This window comes from Diabrotica undecimpunctata, chromosome 5 (genome assembly GCF_040954645.1).
Source record: "Diabrotica undecimpunctata isolate CICGRU chromosome 5, icDiaUnde3, whole genome shotgun sequence".
Classification (NCBI taxonomy): Eukaryota; Metazoa; Arthropoda; class Insecta; order Coleoptera; family Chrysomelidae; genus Diabrotica; species Diabrotica undecimpunctata.
This window is the reverse complement of record NC_092807.1, coordinates 115,041,037-115,053,998: the sequence shown is the minus strand read 5'-3', so window position 1 is coordinate 115,053,998 and position 12,962 is coordinate 115,041,037. Positions and strand designations below refer to the sequence as shown.

The 12,962-nt window shown below is 29.7% G+C and overlaps 1 protein-coding gene across 1 annotated transcript in view; it reads right to left on the bottom strand.

The window, feature by feature from the left end:
• Positions 1–3,898: 3,898 nt before the first annotated feature.
• The window catches only part of LOC140442434 (uncharacterized), a 47,209-nt gene continuing 38,145 nt past the window's right edge, over positions 3,899–12,962 (bottom strand). The window contains exon 2 of the mRNA XM_072533506.1: positions 3,899–3,910. Coding sequence (XP_072389607.1) covers positions 3,899–3,910 — 12 coding nt within the window. The remainder of the gene's footprint in view (positions 3,911–12,962) is intronic.

The following is a 12,962-nucleotide window of genomic DNA, read 5'->3' as shown; positions in this document are numbered from 1 at the left end:
GATGTCTTCGACACCAAAATGCGGCATATGCATCGACAATTAGAAAAGTTGCGTTATTGTCAAAACTTCAAAAAGGTAAATAATAAACTTTTTTTTGTAGGTTTCAAATAGTACCGTAGAATTATTTTCGAGTTAGTTGCAAATACAGCTATGGTAAATGCTCCTATCCTTTACAATAAAATTAGAAATGAACAATACAGCATCACGCAGTTCCGTGAGGCGTTGGTAACTTCTCTGCTTGGGCTTAATGGAGATACACAAAAAAATAAAACAGATGCGTATAGTTTGGTAGAAACTCAAAATATGTTCATCGTGTTACAAACAATTTACAACACATTATGGAAGTGCACATGCTATGAAACGTACTAAGAGGGTTTTTAGACATGCGTGGGATGTCAAGAGCAATACAATTACTTACAATTATATTTGCGTTAAATGTTTTTTTGATATCCATTTCGTTTCTTTGACAAAAAAAGAAAGAATTGGTCTAATATACAATACATTGAGACATTTATGGAGTTGGATGTAACCAGTCTGATAAAAAGCTGTACAATATAGTCAGTTAATTGATATAGAGTATGTACCTTGAATTTGAAACTATGTGTAAAAAGTTAAAACAAATTAGATGCAAAAATGAAAAAACGAAAAAAGACTTACATATCATAAACACATATCATTTTTTCGTATAATTGGTTTTAACTTTTTACAATAATTTCAAATTCAAGGTACTTTTCCCTTTATCAATTAAATAATTATATTGTATAGTTTCCATCAGACTGGTTACAAAAAATGCCCTAAATATCTTAAAATGTTGTATATTACGTCCATCCTTTTATTATATTAATTTTTTCAGTTATAATTTAATTAACAGTATATATAGCACCAACTATTTTACTTAATTAAGGTTACAGTTGTTTGCTTAATTGTTTCAAATATGTTTTTAAAATAATTTGTATTAGGGGTTCATTCTTTGTTTTATGTTGTTGTTTTTTAGCTTTTAGTTTTTATTAAAACAAAGACCAATGTATTGTGGCCAGATGATGATGCACGTATTGCAAGCCTTGAAACCAGTAGCCTAAAAATTCTATTTTTCTGCAGCCGTCCCGAAAACAAAACTGATTTTGGGTAGTTAGTTATCGGCTTTGACAATAACATCAACTTTGTATTTTATTATGACAAAGCTTGTCGTTTAAGATTCGTGTGTTTTCACTCAGTTTTTCGTTTTTTAAATCCACGAAATGGACATCAGCAGTAAAAGTATACTATAAATGAAAAAGTCATTCTTGCATCTCTAATGGAAAAATCTAATATCTTGAAGCCATCTAGCCTTTGGAGCAATTACTCGATGCCTAAGTCCACACTTAACATTAAAAATAATATAGATATAAGCCGCTATCCAATAGTTATTGCTTTTAAAAATCCCAAGTACACTAAGTTCCTGTAGCTGGCTGTATACTATGTATCACAAAAAATTTATTGTAAAATCCGTTACAAAAGGTATATAACTAAAACACCCAATCGAGCTACATCACAAAACGTTTTCGGATCATATTCCATCATCAGTGTCTCTAAGTGTACATGTTTTGGGTCACTAAATATTTGGGTAAAAACCCGTTAAATGTTTTTAATTTGAATTAAAGTAACATTATTGGATCTTATATGCTATGATGTTTAAATTACAATTAAAATTGATAACGTGGCAACGTACGACACCACTGGAGGTTGCTGGTCCTGAGACAAAGTGTCTATGAGGACTTGTTAATAGCAACTCCTTTCCTTAAAAGAAAATCCCATCAGCTACCAACCAAAAAATCGAAAGTTTTGAATAAAAAAGAAATAGATAATTTTTTATTAGAAGCTGAAGAAAAATTTACTTAATGACAAAGGTTATATAATTAAATCTAAATTCTTCTTTTTTATTATTTTTTTCTGTAAATTTTAGGTTGCATTAATAATTGGTTTGGCAGGCGCCTGTCGTCGTGAGGAGCTTTGAAAAATGAGTTAAGATGATATAGAAGATAAGATAACCATGTTAGTGATTAAAATTTATAATTCTAAAACGAACATGACCTTTGTGGTTATTGGAGAAAATAACATTGGTTTATACAGAAAATATTGGTCATTACGTCAAGCAAACACACAGTTGGTACTATATACCTACTATATATAGTCTTAATTAAAAGATAACTGAAAACATTAATATAGTAAAAGGATGGAGTAATATACAACACTTTAAGTCATTTATGGCATTTTTTGTAACCAGTCTGATGAAAACTATACAATATAATCATTTAATTGATATAGGGTAAGTACCTTGAATTTGAAATTATTGTAAAAAGTTAAAACAAATTATATGAAAAAATTATATGTGTTTATGATATGTAAGTCATTTTCATTTTTTCATTTTTGCATATAATTTGTTTTAACTTTTTACACATAGTTTCAAATTCAAGGTACATACATTATCGTCGATTAGCTACAGTACTACTGTTAGGTTGTCATTAATGTGCTCCGAGTAGATAAGCAATTTCTATAACGAGAATAAAAACTTTAAAAACTAATTAATAAATATTGTTTTTGTGAATGCTGAATGTAGAATGCAGCAAGTGAAACTATGATTAATCTAATATGTAAGTCTGTTTTTATTACAAACACTTTCATTTGGGAATATTGCTAATAAATTAAACTAAAGTTACAAAAACTGAGAATTATTACAAAAAAAACACAAATAAATATTAGTATTTGTAACTGTATTTCTTAAACTATTTGGTGGATAATGAGCAACTTCGACAGTGACATCTCAAACACAGTCTTGTTAGATAAACTCCGAGCAGAAATCAGTAAACAATCTGCAGACCTAAAAAAATCTATATTACAAGAAATCAAAGATGAAACACGAACACTGGCCAACAAAATAAATAAAACAGTAAAGTATCTTGAAGAAAAACATAATACAGTGCTTGAAAGATGTATACAGTTAGACAGGCAAATTAGAAAAAATAATATACTGATATATGGAATAGAAAAACCTCAAAACGGAGATATAATTGCAGAAGTACTTAACTTGTTCCGCGAGGTGCTTAAAGTCGAAGTGTCAGTTTGCGAAATAAACAATATTTATCAAATAAAAATAGGAACTAAAAACGCAGTTAAAGTTGAATTTCTATCATATCTTAAGAAAAATATAATACTAAAAAACTGTAGTAAATTGCGTAATACCAATATTTATATAAATCACGATCTATGCTACGAGGATAGACAAGACCAAAATCTTCTTACTACACATCTTAAACTAGCAAGAGAAAAGAAAATTTATGCTAAAATTCGTGGCAAATACTTAGTCATAAATAATAAAAATTACTCTGCTAAAGACTTGAGAAATATGGAAAAGGATGAAAATGAAGATGATATTCAATCAGAAAAACCTAAACCACACAGTGCACCAGAAACACCAACACCAAATTCTAAAACATTTTTTGAAGACAGCATCTCACAATTTACCTTAGCTACGCCCAAGACTTCATCACAGAAAGAATCTCAACAACAAAACCTGATAACTACACTGACTAAAAAACTGACAAAGGAATCAGATACTGATAAAAATAAATCAGAAAAAAAGAGTTCGGAAAAGAAACATATTTTAGACCATAAAGAAGTACTAAGAGGAGTGGAGAAGAACAAAAACGAAGATAGACACAAAGAAGGAAAAAAGCCAAAATGAAGACACAACTCTACTTCAGGTACCAAAGAAAGAGTTAATACTCGACAGCAAAGCAGTAAGTGCTAGAATTTTGTAAGACAATTATTTTTTTTTTTTTAGGTATTTCATTATTAAATTTTTTTAGTTGTTGTTATAGTATGGATCCATAAATTCGTGATGTAGACTACATTCCCGTAATTACTCATAAACCTAAAAATATAGAAGATTTTAATAAGTTAACTGCGGATTTTTATAAAGGTAAAAATAATGAAAATTTTACCATTTTACACCAAAATATTAGAAGCCTTAATAAAAATCTAGATCAGTTACGGTTAAATATACAACAGATGACACTTGATTTTAACTGTATATGTCTAACGGAAACTTGGATTATTCCTGATAAATCTTTATTTCAAATAGATAATTATAACATTTTATATAATGAAGGAGATATAAATCAAAATGATGGTGTCGTTGTATACATAAAAAAGAATTTAAGATTTACGTGGAAGGTTGTAAACTTTAGTGTATGTAAGGTATTAGAGATAACTATATTAGGTAAATATAATCATAATACAATATAAACATTAATTTATAGACCACCATCGACAGATGAAGAGCATTTTTGTATTGGTCTAGATAAATATTTAGAGAGCACTAAAAATTATGTTTGTAAATATCATATTTTATTGGGTGATATCAATAATAATATCAAAAATATGGCACCAGATTCTTCTGAGTATCTAAGTATATTGAGTGAACATAATTTTTTATCATTAATAAATAAAAATACTAGAGTTCAGGGCGATTCTCGTAGTTGTATAGACCACATTTTTGTAAAAAGCAAGTTTTGTATTAATAATAATACTTTACCAGCTGTTCTGGATCTTTCCGTAACTGATCATAAAGCAACATTTGTAAGTTTTTCTTTTGAAAAAAATAAAATTGAATGCAAAATTAAGTTTAGGAAAATAGTTAATTATGATTATTTAAAAAGAGATCTTAGTTGTCAAAATTGGGATCACTGTTCTGATATGAATAGCCCTAATGCTTTCCTTAATAATTTTACCGACACCCTCATTTCATTAATTAATAAAAATACCAAAGAAATAAAGAAAAAAAATGTGAGGTTAAGCGAAATATGTGGATGACAGACGGCTTAGTAAAATCGGTTAATAAAAAAAATCAACTTTACAGAAAATTTATGAACAACCCAGATGACCTAACATTAAAAAAAGAATACACAATTTACAAAAATAAATTAAATAAGCTAATCATTGAGGCAAAAAAAATTATTTTCACACGGAAATTACAAAATATAAAAATAGTTCTAAAGGTCTGTGGAATACTATTAAAAAATTTATTTATTTAAAATTCCATTTTAAATCAAAATAATGAGGTAATCACTGATAGTCAGAATATTAGCAATATTTTTAATGATTATTTTTGTAATGTAGGGTGCACGCTTGCTAAAAGTATTAAAATATCATCTTCTCCTGATCCTCCAAAAAATACATGTCATAGTACGTTTTTTCTAAAGCCCGTAACAAAATCAGAAGTTCAGAGTATTATTCATTCCCTAAAACCAAAAAAATCTCTTGGCATAGACAACATTTCCGCCGATCTGTTAAAGATCATTTGTAATTATGTTATTGATCCGATAACTGATTTAATAAATAAAATATTTGAACATGGTATATGTCCTGACCTTTTTAAAAAAGCTGTAATTATACCTATATTTAAAAAAGGTGATACAAAATTGGTGCAAAATTATCGTCCTATATCACTTATTACCAGCCTTGCAAAAATTTTTGAAAAGGCCTTAGCAGAACGAGTAAATCAATATCTTACAAAGTTTAACCTGCTGTCTCCAAACCAATTTGGCTTTAAGAAGGAATGTTCCACTTCAGATGCTATAACGTCCGCTACTGATTACTTATATAAGATGCTGGAAAATGGCTCTCCTACTTTAGCGATATTTTTGGATCTAGATAAGGCATTTGACACTGTTAGTCATCAGCAGTTGTTAAGTGATTTGGAAGATCTGGGAATAAGGGGCACACCGTACTTACTATTTCAAAGTTATTTAAAAAATAGATCGCAAATTGTCAACATTAATAACAAAGTAAGTGCTGAAAAAATCATTGAGTATGGTGTGCCACAAAGAACTGTTTTAGGTCCTTTACTGTTTTCAATATATATAAATGAACTAGCATCAATAAAAATAAATGGAAAGATTATTTGTTTTGCTGACAATACTGTCATACTTTACACTAGTGATTCTTGGGAAAAACTTAAAACTTTAGCAGAAACAGGAACTATAAAGGTTTTAGAATGGCTAAATAGGAAATTACTGACAGTTAATACTGATAAAACTTATTTCATACCATTTTCAATATACAAAAATAATTTACCCGACTTTTTGGAATTAAATCTAAGCTATAATAACGCGTTCATTAAAATAAATAGGAAACAATACATAAAATATTTAGGAGTTTATATTGATTGTCACTTGAAGTGGGATGTACATATTGATATGGTATGTAAAACTCTAAGAATGTTATTATACAAATTTAGATATCTCAGCAATATTCTTAATTTGTCTTACTTAAAGATAATATACTATTCTTTAATAGAGTCACGTCTTATATATGCCATTTTAGCATTGGGTGGAAAATGTGCTTCTCATTTAAATAAACTTGAAATATTACAAAGGAGGTTTTTGAAAATAATGCTAAAAAAATCTCACTTATATCCTTCAGAACCTCTTTATCAGAAAGCAGACATTTTTAGTATTAGACAGTTATATTTGTTAAACATTATTTTGCTTACATATAAAAATAAACATGTTTTAAAATCAATAGATCATACTTACAGCACTAGAAGAAAAGTTCAGGACTATGTTCAAATTACTAGTACTTATAAATCAATTGGAAAACACAATTTCTCTTACTTCATTCCTAGAATATTTAATTATTTACCCGAGATGTATAAAACTTACATAAGAAAAATCAACTCATTTAACATGATTAAATCCATTTTTACAAAATTTCTCAAGAACAGTGGATCTGAAATTTTGAATGCGATCTTTTTTAATTAAATTCATCATATAACTAATACTGTACAGTATACTTTGTAACAATTTTTTGTGTTATCAACCTAATGGTACTGTAGAACAAATATTGAATAGTGTAAATGAGTGTAATTCCTGAGCACAACCTCTGGTTCATCAGGGAATTTCTTCTTTGTTTATTTGCTAGCAACTAGTTTGTTTGTACAAAATATTTAACTTAGAATTAATTTGTAATTGTATTATATTGTACTATCATATTGTAACATTGTTGTATATTGTATATTGGGAAGTAAATAAACATTATTATTATTATTATACCCTGTATCAATTAACTGACTATATTTTACAGTTTTTATCAGACTGGTTATATCCAACGCCATAAATGTCTCAATGTATTGTATATTAGACCAATCCTTTCAAGATATAAATTTTTACAGCTATCATTAAATTAACAGTACCAACTCGTTTACTTAATTAAATTTACAGTTATTTGCTTGATTATTTCAATTTTGTTTTTAAAGTTTTTGTATTATTTTGTATTAGGTGTTTATTATTTTTTTCATGTTGTCGTTTTTTTTAGCTTTTCGTTTTCGATAGAAAAAGGACCTATTGTTGGCCTAGAAACCGGTAGCCTAGAAATTCTATTTCAATAAATAAACTTACCCAAGTCTGTAAGGATTGACTTCTTTCCTATAAACTGGTATTATGGACTCATATTCGCAATATTTTCGTCATTTATGTGAATAATAAATGATTTTTAGAATTTTATCCAATTATTATTATTTTGTCTACATTTCTTTTTTATAATTATTTTTTGTGTCTGCATCAATTCTTCAAATTTATTAGTGGTAATATTCCTTTTTTACTATTGATATGCATAATATACTTGGTTATATTTTCCATAAATTCTTAATTCCTTCCGAAATAAATCGCTTTACAAGAACTTACAGCTACAGCATCACCTTTTATCGACAAACAAACAAAAGTTTCCATATTTCTCTTAAAACTATATTCTGAAAATCAACTTTTCGTCTGTTTTGTAAATCCAAAAATGTAAGAAAAACTACGTATTCCCAAATAACAGTTAAATAATCCAACGTAGTGAAGTTAAGTTTATAAATGAAAAGAGAGTTCATCGCGTAGAATCCCCTAGAGATGTTTATATTTAATTTTTCTGTCAGAGTGTTGCTTTAATAACGTTTCACATTACCCTCTGAATACAGTAATATTTTTCTAAGCTTTAAAGATTATTTTTTTATTAAGATGAATATCTATCAGTGAATAATATAGTAAACTTTGAGTTTTACTTTTACACGCTAACAAGGTGAATAATATCAAACATGTTTTTAATAATAGTTAATAATAAAAATTACATATTGCTTGGCTTACCGAATTTGAAAAGGTGCTAAATAGAACTCTGCTAAATAAATTGGCAATTGTTTGTTATTTTCTTTAGTTTCTTCTTGGTGTGCTTATCCATGACTAATGTTGTTGCTCATCATTGCAGTATTATCTTCAGCAGCGGTGGCATAGCTGCACAGATGTTGTGTTGAACCAGGTTTCGAGGTTGTTTAAGCAGAATGTTATTCTTCCTGGACTTCTCTCCAAATATTTTTTTTTCAGGATATCTTGTCTAATCTATTTTCTCTTTATGCGTAATCTTTTACTTTTATTTTAACGTCTCCAGAGCTGGGTAATATAATACCTGAGTACTTTTTTCCATTACTTGTTCAATATTAACTATATCTCAATATAAATTGACTTTACTTGGCGTTTAAGAAAGCTCGTCCTGATTCAGCAGTGAGCTATCGTTTTTACATTCAAATTTTCAAAAAGAATTGTCTTAATGTAAGCTTTCATATAAAAATGAAAACAAGGTAGAAAAAATAATAGAAAAGAACCAAGGCCTGAAATGCTTAAGATCAAACTTAGGAAAGCCTATAATAATCTCATTGAAGGATAAAGATGGAAAATAAATAAGAGAAAAGAACGAAATCCTAAATGTTACTCAGACATTTTACCGTGATTTATATTCCTCAAACAAGAACCCAGATAACACTGCAAATGAAGACCTAAAAAAAAAGATAACGAATGTCAACTCAGAAATACTCCCTAACATAGAATCCTTCTAAATAAAACAAGCTAGAGCACAACTAAAGAACAATAAGGCTCCGGGTCCAGATGGAATACTTGTAGAAATGTTGAACGAGGGAAATGAAATTATTCTCGAAGAATTGAAAAAACTTTTCAACGAATGTCTTCACAGAGGAGAAGTCCCAGATGATTGGAATGAAAGTTTGACAATACTTCTCTTCAAAAAGAAAGACAGGGGAGATCTCAAGAACTATAGGCCAATCTTCTTGCTGCCCCAAATATACAAACTGTTTATGAGAGTAATAACAGGTTAACGTCGAAGCTCGATAGCTATCAACCGGTAGAGCAGGCAGGATTCCGAAAAGGTTACAGTACAGCAGATCATCTTCTTACAGTCAGAACTCTAATAGAGAAAGCCAATTAATATCACTTGAACTTATATATTGGCTTCTTTGATTAGGAAAAGGCATTCGACTCCATAGAACTTTGGCAATAAATAGAGCTATGAACAACTGCAGGATAGACTTCCGATACAGAATGCTCATACACAATATTTACAAGAAAGCTACAATGAAAATACAAATTGATGCGAAAACCAAAGCTATACCAATCAGCAGAGGAGTTCGCCAGAGAGATGTTATCTTACCAAAGCTATTCACACTTGGACTTAAAGACGTGTTCAAAGACATTAACTAGGCAGATAAGGAAGTAAATGTTAATGGAAGAAAACTGAGTCATTTAAGATACGCTGATGACATTGTAATATTCGCTACAAGTTTCGAAGAACTACAGACCATGATGACGCAACTATTTCAAGCTTCGGAAAAAGTAGGTCTTCAGATGAACTTGGAAAAAACAAAAATAATGACAAATATACCGAACATTCCAGAAATAACATTGAACGACATAAATTTAAAAACAGTAAGCGAATACATCTACGTGGGACAGATAATGAAAATTAACAAAGAAAATCAAACTACCGAAATTACCAGAAGAATAAGGTATAGTAGTTAGTACCTTGTAGTAGTTGGAAGCCTTCGAAATGTGAACCTTGCGAAGAATGTTCCGCATACCATGGACAGATAGGGTGAGAAACGAGGAAGTCCTAGGAAGAGCAAATACTGAGAGAGAATTGCTCAGCTTGATCAAGGCACGAAAGATTGGATACCTGGGCCACATCCTGAGAGGGGAAAAATACGCAATCCCTCAACTAATTATCCAAGGAAAGATTAAGGGCAAGAGAGGAGTAGGTCGCAAACAAATGTCGTGGCTGCGAAATATAAAGAACTGGACAGGCGTAACTAACACTGGCGAACTTTTGCATGCCGCAAAAGACAGACGTCTGACCTTAAGATAATTTGCCAACGCACTATAGGTGCACGGCACCATAAGAAGAAGAAGTTAGTACTATAATGTTCAACATGTAAATTGTCTATAAAATCATCCTGCCAGTTACAAGGGATGTTTAGTATACAAAGGGCTGCAGAAAAAAATTCCAATACTATGAGAAAAAAACGCAAATCAAATACCTCGTGCTGTACATGTACATTCGTCAATCACTTATCCAACTATTAGCTATGCGAAAATTGTTGCAAAAGGAGATAATAGAAATACATCTACCACAGATGAGACTTCTTATGTAATAGTAACAACAACTCCTCAACACATAACAATTTAGAACTAGTAGTACATAAGTTAATGGAAAGAATGGATAAATGTTTGATCTCATAACGTTTTTGAAATCTAAGCTTAACCTTCAACACTAAACTAAAGATGTTTTGTTTAAATGCCAATGGCTTAATTACTCATTTGCACGAAGGTAAAGCCTTTATTTATTCTCATAATATAGATCTTATGTCTATTTCCGAAGCACACATGACAAATAAAAGCAATTTCTATATTTCCAAATGTTCAACCTATGTAAATCAACATCCATAAGGTAAAGCTCACGGAGGTATGGCCATTATTATAATAAATAACAAGCATTATGAAATAACTAAAATTAGTAGAGTTATTCACAGGATTCACAAGGTCCGCTTATTTTATCTGCTGTTTATTGCTGACGGAATAAAATAATTAAAGCTGATTATTTCTTCTGAATGCCTTAAGATTACTAGTGGAGATTATAATGCCAAACATCATAAATGGACCTCCAGAATCATTATTTTACGTGGACGAGAATTACTAAAAAATATTAATGAGAATCATTTAATTTCTCTCTCTACATGATAACCTACTAATTGGCAAACTGATAGACAAAATATTCCAGATCTTATTGATTTCGCTAGAGTAGACGGAATATCACATAACTACCTTCAAATTCCTCTTTATTTGACTTCTCTTCAGATCATTTCCCGTCCTATAAAAGCCAAATTAGTAACTATCCCAAACATTTAACACTTTATAATGAAGAAATAAACTGGAACATATATACAAAAGAAATAAAAATAACCATTAACCTAAACTTGAAAATAAAGTAGTTCACTTAACTATAATTATTCAGCAAGCTGCTTAGTCCCCCCACATACACAAACACACACAACTCCTATCCTGCTCACATAATAATAATTATATTATTATTTATATATATTATAAAAAATTATAATATATATTATTTATATTATATATATATTATAAAAAAAGAAAACTGCGAAAAATGTGGCAGCTCACTAGGCATCCAGAAGATAAAGCAAATCATAATAGAGCTTGTAGACTACTCAAAAGAAAATTGATTCAATTTAAAGACAATAGAATCAACAAATATTTAAAAAAAAACCTTTGACCTGCAGATAATACAAATTATTTCCTGTGGAAACTAAAAAAAACAATTAAACACAACGAACCGTTGAATATGCCAACCAGGAGACAAAATGGCACTTGGGCTAAAACTGAGACGGATAACGCATAGACTTTTGCAAATCATATATGGGAGCTATGTCAATCGTATTAGAGGAAAGTCTCAGTTGAAGAAGAGAAAGCTATTATGAAGTCGTAAATGCACCATACCAAATGATTCCGCCTAATAAATCTGTTAAAAATCTGAAATCATAGAAGTAATTGATAATCTGGAAATTAAAAAGTCGCCTGGATATGATATAATATCTAGTTGAGTATTAAAAAATCTACCCAACAAAGGCATAAGTTTAATTACTTATATATTTAATGTAATATTAAACACAGGTTATTTTCTACTTCCATGAGGATCACACGGAAGTATCTTCATATCGCCCAATTAGCTGGTTGCCTATTATATTAAAATTGTTTGAACGGCTTTTTTTGAGAAGACTGAAGATTAGTGTATATGACAGGAATATTTTACTTAATTATCAGTTTAAGTTTAGAAAATAACATGGTACTATCGAGAAAATTCATAGGGTGGTAAAGACTATCAGAAATTTGCTCGAATATAAAAATTATTGTACTACTTCATTTCTAGATATCCCTCAAGTTTGGCATGTAGGTCTTATCTCCAAAGTTAAATCCATACATGAGTGAAAAATCAAATCTTGACCTGAAGAACAAACTTTTGATTTATAAATGTATTTTAAAATCGATTTAGCTATATGCAGCTTAAAACTAAGGTACAGCAAGTAATACAAACATATAAAAACTTCAACGATTCCAATCGAAAGTACTGCGTTAGATCTGCATTGCCTCTTGGTATATTACGAACCACAAATTACACCACGATCTACAGTTACCAACAGTTAGCGAAACATTATCTACTATAAACTTTGCATACAAGATCAGACTATCTTGCCATCCAAATCCGCTAGCCACGGATTGGCTCAATATTTCGGATGAAGGAAGATTTAAAAGACTAGACCCTTTGGATTCTAGAAATCTGGAGAAACAGAGTATAGTGCGGTGATATTTTAGACTTATATTTATTGTCAGTGTTGTTTATCTGTATAAAACTTTTGAAATTTTTTTGTCATGGATTAAATTTATAATATTATACATACGTCTTATCTAGGTGCTCGCCAATAAGCGGCTTCCCACTATGTTATTGTACGTAAATTATACATATTTCTTATTGTTTGTAATGAGACAGATTTCAATACATTGGATGGAAAAAAAAAAATTATCTGCTAA